Genomic DNA, 14,560 nt, shown 5'->3' on the forward strand with positions numbered 1-14,560 from the left:
GGGCTGCTTTCCCAAATGTGGATTGAGCGCGTGGAGTCCGCCGTTTGTCGGGCCCTGTCTTAGGCGAGCGAGTCCCACCGGATTCCCAACACGGGGTCAGGTGCATCCGATGAAGTGGGCACCAGCGTCCACGGAAGCTTCTGCCGGAATGGAGCTCTTAAGCTTTAAGGTTGGCTGTTTGTGCTGCTGCCACAGATCAAGGCGGCCCTCTGCCTGGGAACAGGTAGACAAGGCTTCCTAGCGCACCAAATGGCCACAGAGTGGACTCAAAGGGAGACCTTCCCGCAGCAAGCGCAGAGGTGGGTGCTGGAGATGCGCTGCTTCTCTCGCCGCTCCCAGCGCCCGTCTTTTTTGCCACGTTCTCTCCTCTCTTGCAGGAACGGCTGGGTGGACGTGCTGGCTTCAACCCCGGCAGGCCAGGAGGCTCCCCTTCCTCTCCCCTCTCCTCTCGCTGCTCCTCCGCCTCTACCTCAGTCCAGGACAAGCTGAAGATGCGGGCCTGGAAAGCCGTGGCCGGCACACTGGCCTTCACGGGCGTGGACGTGACGGTGACCACGTGGCTGTACGAACGCAGCCGTGGCACCGGCAGCAGCATCCTGCAGGACCTGAAGCACTTCAACGTCTTTGACTCCATGCTGGACATCTGGGGCGTCTGCGTGTACAGGAGCTGCCTGCTCTTGGGCGCGGCCATCGGCGTCGCCAGAAACACCAGCCACGGCCCCAGGCGGCTGAAAGGGGCGCGGATCTTTATCACGCTGGTCTGCCTGGCGGCAGGGATTTATGCCTTGGTCAAGCTGCTGCTCTACTCGGAAGTGAGGAAGACCATCAAAGACCCGTGGTTCTGGAGTCTGCTTGCCTGGACCTACGTGTCGCTGGGGGCCACGTTCTCCTTGTGGCAGCTGCTGTCCTCTGTGCGGCCTTCCAGGGAGACCCTGGGCGTGAATTCCGAATCGAGGACGGAAGCGGAAGACACGGGCGAGGCGGGCGCTCCGGAGAATAGGGAGGAGGCCTCGGCAGCCACCATCTGCAGGCTCCTGTCCCACACCAAGCCGGACGCCCCCTTGCTTGCCGTGGCCGCCTTCTTCCTCCTCGTTGCTGCTTTGGGTGAGTGACTCGGGAGGCCTCCGTGCCAGTTCATGGCACCCGCTGCTGCTCAATGAATGAGCCTTCCAAGCCTTCAAAGCGCTCGAGGGCCATGAGCTCGTGGTGCTCCTTACAGCAGGCCCCTGAAGTGTTCCTGTGCCCTGATGGCGGGGGGGGGGGGGGGGGCGGGGGAGCGGCCTTAGAGCCGGTAGCTTTGCCCAAAGCCATCTCAGGGGCATTCAAATTGGTGCTTCCTCATTTGTAGCTCCGTCCCGTAGCCGCCATGCTACGCCAACTCCCGCTTAGCCAGGACGGTTGAGAGGGCTGATTTCCGCCGCCCCTTCGGGGCAAAGGTGCAGCGGGGATTCCTCTCCTTCTTGGTCTTTTGCCTTTAATCTCGGTTGCCATTTGCTGTCTCCCTAACAGGAGAAACGTTCCTGCCCTACTACACAGGCCGAGCCATTGACGGAATAGTGATCCAGAAGAGCATGGACCAGTTTTCCACGGCGGTAGCGATCATGGCCCTTCTAGCCATAGGAAGGTAGCCTTCTTAGAGGAACGGGGGAACTGCGCTAGCCCTGTCGCGTCACACCGTCACTCAAAACCTGGCTGGAAAATTTCTTTGTGCTCATGTGGGTGGGTGTCACTTAGGAAGACGTGCCCTTCTGCGTACTTTGCCCACGGTCTTGGGTTTGGAAAGCCATTCCCTGCCTTTGCCCTGGCAGGGAGGATCACGTTCAGACAAGACACGTGACACTCTCCTCTTTTCTGCTGTGTAGGGAGGAAAGAGCCTCCTCCTTCTCTGTGCTTGACAAGAGGTGTCCCGAGAGGTTTCTAAGCAAGCCCTTCTGTTCACACGAGCCGTATGCACTCTTTTTCCAAAGAAGCGTCCCTGTGCCTGTTCCATCTTCATTCCCCTCGACGACCGGTCTGCGTCTGTGTGTTTCAGAGAGAGCGGCCGACAGGGGATCCTCCTTTGAAATTAGCACAGAAGTTAATGCACGTGTATTTAATCTGAAATATGTCTACCCTACCCCTTCAGTGGGAATGAAATGATAAATAAGTGTAGGACTGAATTAATGGTCCGTGTGAACGGAGCCAGGGGCTACGTCCGGCCTCCCTTGGCTGTTCCCTAGCTCTGGTCTCAGAAGCGGGGCCACCCCTGGTCTCAGAAGCAGGCCTCCCCCTGGTCTCAGAAGGGTGTTCGGCTCCACCAGCTCGTCCCTTCGCAAGGAGCCGGGCTCCATCACAAGCTTGGGGCCGTCCGACAGGAAAAGATGAGTGTGAAAAGGGAGGTGTTGAGGCCTCCTCTCTGGCCCCCGAGGCCCAGCTATGCAACGTGATCACGGTCAAAGCGAAGAAGCCACAAATGGCTGGCGGGCTTCGTTGTAAGGAGATCCGCTCTTGAAATGGCCCCGTCTTGCCTTTCTCGGTTGCCTCGTGAACCCGAGACGGGTTTCCAGCGAGTCGCAGTTCACTGCATTGGTGAGGAGAGGCAGGCGAGCGCCAGCAAGGGTGGACTCCGAGAGGGGCTCCTCTGTCAGACCCGCCTTCCCCCGCTGCCCTCACGGACTCTCTCTCTCCCCCTGCCAAGAATAAACCCCCAGTTAGTCAGGTGCCGCACGTGGTTTGTGGGCGTCAGGAAGAGGAGCTAGGAGAACGGGTGCTCCTGGGGAGGGCGTGGAAATGGCCTCCTTGGGTAAAACGTGACCCACACCTTTGCTTTTCCTCTTGAGTGGAAGCTTGTGTGCAAGCCCTCACCCTGTGTGGACTAAAATTTGGGAGAGGGGGCGGGTCAAGTGGAGGGGGGCAGGTCCAAACCGCCGGCCACCCCTGCTGTCGAGCACGTGGGGTGAAATGGGCAACTCCCAGGGCAGGGGGCACTAAAAGCATCTTGAAGCCACACCCGAACCCCGCCGGGCTGCTCGCCTGTGCCTGGTGCCCTGGTCTCTGTCCCCTTCCTCGTGTCCCCTTCCCCGTGGGGGGACTGGGCTGGCAGAGGGGTTGTGGGTTGGTGTCCGTCTGTCCTATAACGTCTCTTATCTGCAATCAGCTCATTTGCCGCAGGTATCCGGGGCGGCGTCTTCACCCTCGTGTTCGCTCGGCTAAACATCCGGCTTCGCAACAACCTCTTCCGGTCGCTGGTCACGCAGGAGATGAGCTTCTTTGACGAAAATCTCACTGGTGGGTTTCTCCGTCCGTCTCACACAGTCTCTTCGCTCAAGCCCCACCACCTTCTGCTCCCTGTGCTCTCGTGGCAAGCGGTCCGGACGGTGTCGGCAAGAAGCGGCGCTTTAGCTGCAGGCGCCCCGTGGTTTCCCGTGTTCGGGGGAAGCCCTTCCCTCAGTCCCACCGACAGCAGTGGCACCTTCGCTGGGGATGAGGGGCGGGGCCTTCTCGGTGGCTGCTCCCAGGCTCTGGAGCCCCCTGCCGAGTGAGCGAGGCTCGGCTGGGCTCGGCTGGCTCCTTCCTCTTTGCCGTCATCCACCAGCAGGCAAAGACGTTTCTGTTCAGGCAGGCAGGGAGAGGTGAGCTGGCTTGTGGCTAAAGTGGTTTTTTAACTGGCGGTTTCCGCTTCTTTTATTGTCATCTTTCAGTTGTGTTTCAGTTGAATTATTTGTATGTTTTAATCGAGATCTTGTCTTTATCTGCACTTTGCTCTTCTCCGCTGCCTTGGGTGCCATTTGTGGCAGAACGGGGGGCTCGTTTATCCGTGCCCTTCTCCATGTTTTGGGCAAACCTTCAGAATGTGCAGCAACTCTCTGAGCAAAGTCATGATTCCCATTTTACAGATGGGGAACCAAAGCGGAGAGGGCGTGCTCAGCACCACCCCGTCCGGCAGCAAGCCAGCCACAGGTTGCCTGGACTCCTAAAACAATGGGCATTTCTGTAGCTGACCTTGCATGACTGAGAGGGCTTTTCCCAAGGATTTGACGCCCCCTCCCTTCCCTATAGCGCTTACGAGCAAACTGAGATCAAAGCAGGACACCGAGGCGAGGGGGGTGGGTGAGGCTGGGGAGGGCATTGGCCGCCTGGGGACCCTTGGCAGCCTGGGTTATGCACCCAGGGCAGGGCGGTGGGGAGGGGTTCCCCATCCCTGGCACCGAGGGATGGGGAAGGGGAGAAACCGGTGGGCTTCTTTTGGGGGAAACGCTGGACTCTTGAGAGATCGTCACACAGGTTGATGGGCCCAAGGGGCTTCCCCCCAAAAGGGGGGGGCTGGGTTGCTCTTTTAATGCTCTTGATTGACCGACTGGCATATATATATAGCTTTTTGATTGTTAGATGATGCTGTCTTGTGATTGGATGGTTTTTGGATAGATTTTTTTAAAAAACTCAGTAGTGCATTTATTAGGATTGTAAAGGGATTTAACCTATAGCGCTCCAAAGTAACTTCTTTAAAACCCCATAATTTTACGGGATTGTGCCTCCTGGAAAGAAGCGGCGCAGTTCTCCTGCGGCCCCAGGAGGAGGAGGAGGCGGAGGCGGAGGCAGAGACAGCCCCGCCCCAGGGATCCCGCTAGCCAGGCCGCGCTGGTGCTGACCCCTGCTCTGCCACCCACCACTGCTGCGCTCTCCTCTCCTCTCCCCGCTCCCCACCCAGGCGACATTATTTCCCGGCTGACTTCCGACACAACCATCGTGAGCGACCTGGTCTCTCAGAACATCAACATCTTCCTGCGCAACGTGGTCAAGGCCACGGGCGTCATCATTTTCATGTTCAGCCTCTCCTGGCAGCTCTCCATGGTGACCTTCATGGGCTTCCCCATCATCATGCTCATGTCGGATCTTTACGGGAAATACTACAAGGTGAGGCTCTGGAGGCCGGAACGCTGAGCTTTGCCCTGGCACGTTTCTCCCGCCTTCCGTCCTGGCAGCGGGCTGTTTTGGGGTGAGGGTCCTTGCAGGCATGAGCAGAGAGCCTCTCCCTCTCGCGACCACCACAGCCGGGCCCAGCGCATGCACATGGAGGGAAGGGCCGGGTCCTCTCTGGCGTTGCCAGCCCCAGCCAGCATGGGAATCCCAGCACCATCTTTGTGCGCGTGGGCGGGCCAGGCCCTTGCCCTGAGCAGTTGGGGCACCTTGCGCACCCGCAGAGGGTCCTTCCTGGTTTGCGAGCTGGCTGGCGTCTCGCTCCGCCCTGGGGCCCCAGCCGTTGCCCGTGAGTCGGCAGGAGGCCCCCTGCCCTGCCCCTGCCCCTGCCCACGTCCTGTGTGCTTCCCCCAGCGTGATCCGGCGGCAGGGCCAGGGGCTCCCGACACAGGGGCACTCTGTAAGCGTTGAGTCGCTGGCGGCCTGGCTGGCGGCCCGCAGCAGCTTCTTGGCTCTCGGGTTGCCGGATTAATTGTGCTGGAAGCAGGACGCAGGGGAGCCGGGGAGGTTTTTGCTCAGTCACAGGCTGCGGGATGCAGCTGGTTTATTGACCTTCCTAACGGATGCGCTGGCTCTCCCGGCTCTGCCGTTCTGCACTCAGTTCAACCTTGGCTGCAGTAAAACCTTCCGCAGGCGGCCCCTGTGCCTTTTCCACGTGGCCCTGATCAGCCCCACGTGGGGCTGGTGTGGTTCAGGTCAGCTTTCTGCCCCCGCCCTCTGGCTGAGCTGTGCTGTGGAGGCCCTGCTCCTCCAGGTGCCGTCAGTGTTTCCATGGGCAGCGCCCTTCGAGGTGGTGGCTTTACTGAATACCCTTAACCCTAGAGATACCCGCAGGATACAGGCTTGATTGTCGCTCAGGTTAGATCATTGCTGTGTTTAGACAACATGCAAAGCCAAACCACGGTTGGGCGTAACGTCTGAATCTGTGCCAGCTTACAAACCGTGGTTCATGAGGGCTGCCGAGCCTGGATATCAAACCACAGTTTGTACTCTTTTTATTCACTGTCCCTGACAAACCAGCCACAAACCAGCATTACAGCCATTGCTACACTTCAGGAAGTGGATATGCAGCCCTGGGGAGGGGAGTTTTTCCATTTGATTTATCGGTTTCCACTCTGCAGTTGCATTGGTCTTAAACTGCTTTCGGAAGTTTTCATTGGAAAGACAAGCTATAAGCTTTCGACATAAGAGGGCTGGTGGTGTTCGGTGGTTGGGCCTCCTGGGGGGTTCTGAAGATCCCCACTAACGTCCGGCTGCTCCCTGTCTTGGTTGTTGGTCAGTCACCCCCCTTCTCCCCCCCCCCCCCCATTTAGAAGCTCTCCAAAGAAGTCCAGAATGCTCTGGCGAAAGCCAACAACACTGCCGAGGAGACCATCTCCGCCATGAAGACCGTCCGTAGCTTTGCCAACGAGGCGGCGGAGGCCGACGTCTACTGGGGCAAATTGCAGCAAGTTTACAAGCTCAACAAGAAGGAAGCCAGCGCGTACACGTACTATGTGTGGTCCAGCGGGGTAGGTTGAAAGCCTCCCCCCCCCCCCCCGGCCCCCTCCGCTTTCGCCCGCCTGTCTTTCCAGCCAAAGGCTGATGTGGCGCCTCAGAGCATTTTCCCTGTGAAGGGCTGTTGAGCCCCGGGGGGAAAACAACTGGCCAGTTGTGAGCAGAGCCAGATACGCTGGTGAGCAGAGTTGGCAGCCCTGTAGGATCGTCTAGCGCTCTCCAACCAGTCCTGGGCTGGGCGCCGCGTGTCAGTGCGCAGCGCATGCGCTCCCGCAGTGGCTCCCGCGCATTCCCCAGCTGAAGCACTTTTCATTCCGTCCTAATTGCTAGAGCTTTTTTAAAAAATATATCAGGTTGTTTAAATGAACTGTTGATACTTTGCGCACAAAATCTTATTTTCTCCGTCAAAACCTGGCATTAATTTCTTGTCTTCCTGGCCTGTATCGTGTGTTTCTGTTCAAGCCAGCCTTCTGCCCATGCCCCGTATGTTTTGGCTTCCGGCACATGGCTGTACAAAGGGAAATGCCTTGTGGCCATTCAAGGGGACCTGAGGGAATGTTCACTCCTGCTTCTCAGCCTGCGCGTCTGTTCTCGGTTTCAGCTCACCCTCCTTATCGTCCAAGTCAGTATCCTGTACTACGGAGGCCACCTGGTGATCTCCGAGCGGATGACCAGCGGGAACTTGATCTCCTTCATTATTTATGAATTTGTCCTGGGAGACTGCATGGAGGTGAGTGGGGTCCACCTGGAAGCCGCTCTCTCCCGCTCTGAGAGAAACGCCGCCGTCTGGTGTCAGTTCTTTACGTTAATTTTTATTGTCAATTTCAATGAAACAAAACATAAAAAGGAATAGAAAAAAGAATCTGTCTCTCACACACGATATCATGCATTAAGACTATCCACTTCAATTGGCTATAACACTCTAGAAAAAGCGGATTATACATAAACCCCAACACGAGCAGACCACTCATTTGAATGTTGATAGCATTGGAAAGTCCTCATCCCATTGCGTGACGGGAGGCGAGCATTTATCCTTTTGGGTGCATAAAACCCATTTATGCTGACCGGGCAGCAGTTAAATAATTTAAGGGAACATCTACATCAGTAAATATTAAAGAGTTTTCCAATACAAAGTTTACCCGTGTAATAACTTTCAAAAGGAGGCAACTTTGGGGCATTTCAAAAATGTGGTTAAAAGAAGCATTCGCTGTAATACACCTCCAGCACTTAGCCAAGTTAGACTCACCCATCCAGCACAGGAAGGCAGCACATGCCCAGTGCTCTGGAGGAGGCCTTCAACCCTTTGACCCCGGCTAAGGCCTGAGGGAGAGAGCATCATTGCGCTCAGGTTTGACATGTGGGCTCCCCCCCGCCCGCCAGCCGCAGGTTGGCCACGGGGTGAACGGGATGCTGGACCAGACGGGCCTTTGGTTTGATCTAGTCCCGATCAGGCCCGCTTGGGCTCGCAGTTTGCATTGTGGGGAAAACCCTCCCATGGGGTGAATGGGTGAAGCGTGTCCTGAAGCGGATGGTGAGCTCCTGAGGGCCTTGCCTTGAGCGTGGCCTTCCTGGGGCTTCCATTTATTTTAACTGAAAGGCCCCTGCCTGTAGCCTGGTGACCCCCGCCTGTCTTACTTGCAAAAGGAATGTTTTTGTGAGGAAGAGGCTCCCTCCAGGTTTCCTCCATTGTGTCACGGGAGCGCCTTCTCGGCGCTGTGACGCCCCGAGTGTCCAGGGCCGGTGCCAGACTATTTTGCGCCCTAGGCAGGCGCGCCGTACTGAAGCTGCCCCCCAACCCCAGCACCCGCTCCGGGCTTCGAAGCCAGGACGCTGGGGTTAGGGGGCAGGGCGGAAGCTTCAGTATGGTGTGCCCGGGCGCGCCATTCTGAAGCCGCCGCCTCGCCGCCCAACCCCAGCATCCTGGCTTCAAAGCCAGCTGGCTTCGAAGCCAAGACGCTGGGGTTGGGGGGCGGCGGCTTCGGAACAGCGCACCTGGAAGCGGCTTCTGGGCGCGCTGTTCGGTGCCCTCCTTTGCTTGGTACTCTAGGTCGCCGTCTGAGCTGCCTCTATGGCAGCGCCGGCCCTGCGAGTGTCTCCTCTGTTTCAGTCCATTGGCTCGGTCTACAGCGGCCTGATGCAGGGAGTTGGCGCGGCCGAAAAGGTCTTTGAGTTCATAGATCGCCAGCCGGCCCTGGTGAGCGATGGGACCCTGGCTCCCCACCAGCTGGAAGGCCGAGTGGAGTTCCGGAATGTCACCTTCGCCTACCGCACCCGACCCGCCACCCGCGTCTTACAGGTAAGCCTCCCCCCATCTGCCCAGTTCCAGGCTGCTTGGCCTCCGTGGGCGTGTCGCAGTGAGGGAGCAGAGCGGCTGTCGGATTGAGGGCTGAATTCCTCGGGGGAGGGGGGCTGCAGCATTCCAGTGGTGGGAGGGGCCAAACCCCCCCCCTCTGTCCCAAATGCCCAAAGCAGCAGCGTATGTCTAGGGGCGGGGGCGTTCAGGGGAGCCCCAGAGGGGCAGGCTTAAGCCCCCGGCCTGAGGTGCCCCCGCCCCGGTGTAAAGGATCGCCGGACTTTTAATTGCCGTAGCTGCTTTGAGGATTGTGCAGTGAGTAGGCCAGGTAAGAAGGTCTTCTCTATCCATCTGAGAGCGCTGTGCCCCAGGGCACAGATGGCTGGAAGCCAAGGCGCCTGCTGCTGTCCTGCCCTCCTCAGGGCGGCCCGCAAGCCTCCGATGCACCTCCCAGCCAGGGGCACACCGCCTGAGGGGATGCCACCCTCTGCTTGGAAGAGGAAGCGGGCGCCGTTTGACCAGTGCCGTTCATCATCGTCCCACAGCCGTTGGTTTTTTGAAACTTGCACTACTTCCACGCCTAAAGAAGGGACGCGAGCGGCCTGTAGAGACTGTTACCGTAGCAGGAAGCGGAATTCGTGCTCACGTTACTGCCGTTCTGCTGTAGTAGTAAAGTCCTTTTCGTCCCTTCAGGTGCCTGGGATTTAACCAGAAGCGAGTTTTGCTAATTCCCCCCCCCTTTCTTTTTGCTCTTGAATAGTTTTATGAAAACATTCTATGGCTTCATGCACTCAATTGTTTAAACCGCATTATTATCATTATTATTATTATTATTATTAATATATATATATATATATATATATATATATATATATATATATTATCAGTTGCCTTGGGAACACTTGAATTGAAAGGGTAGTACAGAAATGTAGTAAAGTTAATAAATGATGCATATTAGACGTGTGAAGATTTGGGGGGTGAAACCCTTTTGTTTTCTAGAATGTCTCCTTCACGCTCCATCCTGGGAAAGTGACGGCGCTGGTGGGTCCCTCGGGCAGCGGGAAGAGCTCCTGCGTCAACATCATGGAAAACTTCTACCCCCTCCAAGACGGGCAAGTCCTGCTGGACGGGCAGCCCATGAACATGTACGAGCACAAGTACCTGCACTCAGTGGTACGCCGCGCCCGTAACCGTCTCCTCGCTCCAAGTGGTGTTGGGGGTGGCCGAGCCGGCTCTCCGCAAGTGTAGAATTCAGCTTCCTGGAAATCATTGTTTCCAGAAAGAAAGAAAGAAAGAAAGAAAGTTTCTAGTCCTTCAGGCTGTGAAGATATGCTTGAAATGGCTGTTGCTGAAATCCTAAATGCTGAGCAGCCCAAGGTGCGGCTTCCGTGCCTTGCGGTCACCCCTGGCCTCTCCCTACAGCTTCCAGAACCAGAACACATTTGGCAGAATGGGTCCACTTGTGCCAGCTGTCTCATGCAGGTTGCAGATCTCCCCTTGGGTCCAAGGCACCTGCCCAGGATCTCTCCTTCCTTTCAAGTCCAGAAGGGCCCACGTGGCCCTTGGCCAATGAGCGTGGCACACACACGGGCGCCACCGGTGGCCGGCAGGACAGTCCCGTGCAGTAGCTGTAGCACACATTGGCAAATGAAAAGGGCTAGAAAGGTGGGATCCTGTGCTCCAGCCAGCCATGCTGGGAGTTGTAGGCCTTTTCTTCTGTCTAAACATGCATAGGATTGCGCCCTGAGGGGTTGCCGTTACTCAACCAAGACTAGGAAGTCATGTAATTAATTCCTGGTATTCACACTCTGTTGAACCACGGATGCCTTTTCAGGCAGGGCTCGCAGGGCCCATTTCAAGGGCGGCTGTTCTCCTCCTGCCTTCTCTTCTTCCCCCTCTCCCCCTCCCCCCGCCCCGTCTCCCATTTCTTTCCGTAGATCTCCTTGGTGAGCCAAGAGCCGGTTCTCTTTGCTCGATCTATTGCAGAAAACATTTCCTACGGCTTGGCCTCTGTCCCTTATGAGTCGGTCGTCCAGGCTGCCAGAAAGGCCAACGCCCACACCTTTATTACGGACTTGCAAGATGGCTACCACACAGGTATGGAAAGCCGGCTTCACTGGGCCTTTGGGAGAACGGGTTGAACGTACAAGTCGTGCCGGTCCTCCAGGTTGGAGAAGCAGGTGGGTGGCGCCCCACCCCACCCCCGGACACGGGGGCCGTCTCTCTCCCTCTCTCTCTTCCAAGCCCATGTGCTTGTGTTCTTGGTTTTCACGCGATCTGCCCCGTCTCAAACGGCATTCTGTCTGTGTAGCCTGGCTGGGCTCTTTGGCAGCCCTGGTTCCTGCCCGGGGAGCCGTGCCTCCCTCACTTGAGGTTTGACCCTAACCTCGCGTGCCACAGAGACTTACCTCCAGCCACTAAAAGACAGCCGGCAAGCCGTCTTGGTGGCCCAATCTGTCTGCCAGGCCCAGCTAAGCTCTTCCGCGGAGGCCCTGGTTCCATCCAAGGAGGCTCTGCCTCCCCGATCCTTGACCCTCACGTGCCACGGAGCCTTGGTCCCGATACATACCCCTGTGGTCTGATCCAGCGTGGCTCTTCTGATGGCCTTATGCTTCTTCCCCATTCCTTTGACCCCACAGAAGCGGGAGAAAAGGGGACCCAACTCTCTGGTGGCCAGAAGCAGCGGGTGGCCATCGCCAGGGCGCTGATCAGGAGCCCCCCCATCTTGATCCTGGATGAAGCCACGAGTGCCCTGGATGCAGAGAGCGAACATGCGGTGAGCGGGATCTCCGGGGGGCTGGCCTTGTTCAGGCAGAGGCTTTGGGTGCCCACGGTCCGACTGCAAGGAAGCTTCTCACCCCAGCCTGGTGCCCTCCAGATGGGCTGGCTGGGGGCGATGGGAGTTGCAGTCCAAGCCATCGGGTTGGGGACAGCCACCTGACACCACCATGCGATGGGGGCAGGGGGGTTCATGTAACTCCAGACTGACCAGCAGCTGCTTCCCAGGGCGGTGGGGGTGGGGCTTCCCGTCCGTCTGTCCATCCGTCCGTCCTGATAAGATCCCGTCAGCTGGAGGTTCCTGCGGCTCAGCCCAGAGGCTTCCGCATGCAAGCAAAGCTGTGCTCTGCCAGGGAGCTGTGCTGTGGCCCCTTCTCTTCCATACGTGCGTCTCTTCCATACGGAGCCCAGCCTTCGGTCCGGTCCAGCCCAGGTATCTCGTCGGACTGGCAGTAGCTCTCCAGTATCTCAAGAAGAGGGTCTCCCCCTCCCGCCCTGCCCCAGGTTTGGCCCCCGAGGTCCCTTGGGATGAGAAGTTGCCGGGGCTTGGACCTGAGGGCTCCTGCATGGGAAGCAAGGGCTCTGCCACAGAGCCATGCCCCCCCCTCCCCCCGCTGCCTCGGAGGGAGGGAGGGAGGGAGGGCAGGATCAGGTCGCACACCCTGGCCCATCCCGTCCCGTCCCATCCCTGAGCAAATTGAAAGCACAATTGAGCATAGGAAGACACGAGGGGCGGGTGGGTGGGGGTGTTTGGCACTAGCTTCCCTGCTTCGTCAATTGGAAGCTGCTGTTACTCGCCCCAAGTGACCAGAGTTGGCCATTTCCAAGCCGTCTGTCGCTTCTGCACGGGGATTCCGGGGGAAGACTCCTGTTCCTGGTCCGTTTGCTTCCACCTCTGGGGCGGCTCTGGCTGGGAACTGGAACGGAGGAATTCACCGAGTCCTGTTCTCTGCCGTTCTTCTCATTCTCTCTCCCCCGGCAGATTCAGAGGGCCATCTACGGAGACGTCCAGAGCCACACGGTGCTGGTCATAGCCCACCGGCTGAGCACTGTGGAGAAAGCGCACAACATCGTTGTCCTCGACAAGGGCCGCGTGGTGCAGCAGGGGACGCACGAGCAGCTCATGGAAGAAGGCGGCCTCTACCAGAAGCTAGTGCAGCGCCAGATCCTGGGCATGGGGGACGGCGGCCAGCCGGGCAGCAGTGGGGCTGGCGTCCGGAAGGAGTCCCCGGAGGCGGGGCTGGCCGAAGCGTTCCGGCTGTAGGGGCGCCTGGGCTCGGCCACGTTGAGCCGGGGGCGGGGGGCAGCCTGTCGGAGGTGACAGAGCTGAGGAGGACCCCCACCCCCGTTGGAATCCTCCCCTTCCCAACGGAAGCGTCCTCCTCTTCAGCGCAGCCTCTCCAGTGTTTCCGCTGTGATGGGATGCTTGTTTACAGCAGGGGGCGCTGCTCAAAAAGGGAGCCGGTGGGCCAACCGTTCCCCCCCCCCCCCCCCCCGGCTGTCCTCCTCCACTGAAACGCAGGCAAAACGTGCTCTTCTTTATAAACAGGGTGGGTGGGTGTGATTTTAGGCCGCTGCAGGCATTGTGTGGGAAGGGTAATGGCTGGTGGCGGATCTCTGCAGGGCGCTGTGTTGTGTGTGGACGGGGGAGGAAACCCTGGCTTAGAGGTGGGGCTGAAGGCAGCAGGGGCTTTGGGATGGGGCGCGGCTCCAGGGCCTACAGGCGCCCTTCCTACTTCCATGGGGGCCGTTGAGCGTGGTGAGCTCGTGGAAGCCTATTTTCTCTCGGGCTCTTGGCTCGCCATTTTGGCCAGCTTACAGCCAGGATTTGCAAAAATGGCTAGTGGTCCTGGATGCCTCTGACTTGAAGCGTGCAGCTTGATATTCACACGACGAATGTGTGTGATTTTTTTTTGGGGGGGGGGGTTTAAGGCAGGAGCTTTGGAGGCTTGCTTAAACTGGGCATCCAGAACCATTCTTCCTTTTTGTGATGGGTCCCGTAGCGATGGGGCTTAGACCAGAGCTAACTGGTGGGTTGCATCCCTGGCCTGCAGCAGCAAATGCCTTGATGGCAGTGATGAGCCCTGGGAAAGACCCTTCTTTCCTCAGGCCCCTTGGTCAGCACTGGGTTTTGGAGGCAGGCACTTTTAAAAGAGAAGCAACTTTTAATTGCAATGTGGAATTGCAGCTTTTCTCTCTCTGTTTATGAATTGCACACTGAGAATTGGGCACTTCCAGTCACAGCAAACGAGACAATCCTATTTTCAAGACGTTCCTTTGCAAGAGCAGTCAAGGTTCCTATTTTGGTTTGAATGCCTCACATCAGGCGTGAAACCTTCCACTGGGAACATGTCCTGCATGAGCACAATTCAAAGACGTAGGACTTACGCAAGAACACGGGTTTTTCTCCTACGCGGCTTCCATTGGTTTCAGTGAGGCTTGTGGGAGAGATTTTCCCAACATTTCCCCCGGTAGACTGTGCCCGTGGGTGGGTGGTTTTTTTGAGGTGGGGGAGGGCAAATCCCAGCAGAACCCTTTTTAAAGCAGGGAGGTTTTGTTAGCAGTTGCAGATAAATTGGTGAGAGCTGGAGGCCGTGTTTTACTTTTCTTCCGTCATCCGGCTTCAGATGATTCTGTTCATTTTGTTTGTTCTGTTAATTGTGGGGAAACGGTGGGGGAGCAGAGAAAACCCCGTTCCAGCTCCTCTTTGCATCGCGTGCTTTGGCCCGGCCTTTTTGCAGTTCCATAAATGATTAGAAGGAGCTCTCAGGCAGCCAAACGTGTGCTTTAAAAATATATATCAACCCAAAAACCTAGACTGTGAACGGAGGATTGAGCAACTTCAGACGCGTGGAGGGCGGGTGGGTGGGTGGGTGGGTGGTTCCCTCTTTCTAGTCGCTCCAGTTGCACTTGGTTGTGAAATGACCTCAAGCACTTTAGCTCATTTGAATTCCTTTTCTGATACTTTGATGCTGCTGTGTTTTGGGGCAGATTTTTGTTGTTTGCAATATTTAAAAGAAGCATATGATATTTTAG

At 57.4% G+C, this 14,560-nt stretch overlaps 1 protein-coding gene across 1 annotated transcript; it reads left to right on the top strand.

The window, feature by feature from the left end:
* Positions 1-434: 434 nt before the first annotated feature.
* Positions 435-13,040, top strand: ABCB9 (ATP binding cassette subfamily B member 9). The gene is made up of 11 exons (XM_063144393.1): positions 435-1,104; positions 1,510-1,624; positions 3,137-3,267; positions 4,688-4,893; positions 6,270-6,467; positions 7,055-7,183; positions 8,561-8,749; positions 9,746-9,919; positions 10,684-10,843; positions 11,386-11,522; positions 12,507-13,040. Exons 1-11 carry the CDS (start codon positions 492-494, stop codon positions 12,786-12,788), a joined length of 2,334 nt encoding a protein of 777 aa, XP_063000463.1. The 5' UTR covers positions 435-491; the 3' UTR covers positions 12,789-13,040.
* Positions 13,041-14,560: the final 1,520 nt, after the last annotated feature.

The sequence above is a fragment of the Elgaria multicarinata genome, chromosome 18 (genome assembly GCF_023053635.1).
Source record: "Elgaria multicarinata webbii isolate HBS135686 ecotype San Diego chromosome 18, rElgMul1.1.pri, whole genome shotgun sequence".
In the NCBI taxonomy this organism is placed as follows: Eukaryota; Metazoa; Chordata; class Lepidosauria; order Squamata; family Anguidae; genus Elgaria; species Elgaria multicarinata.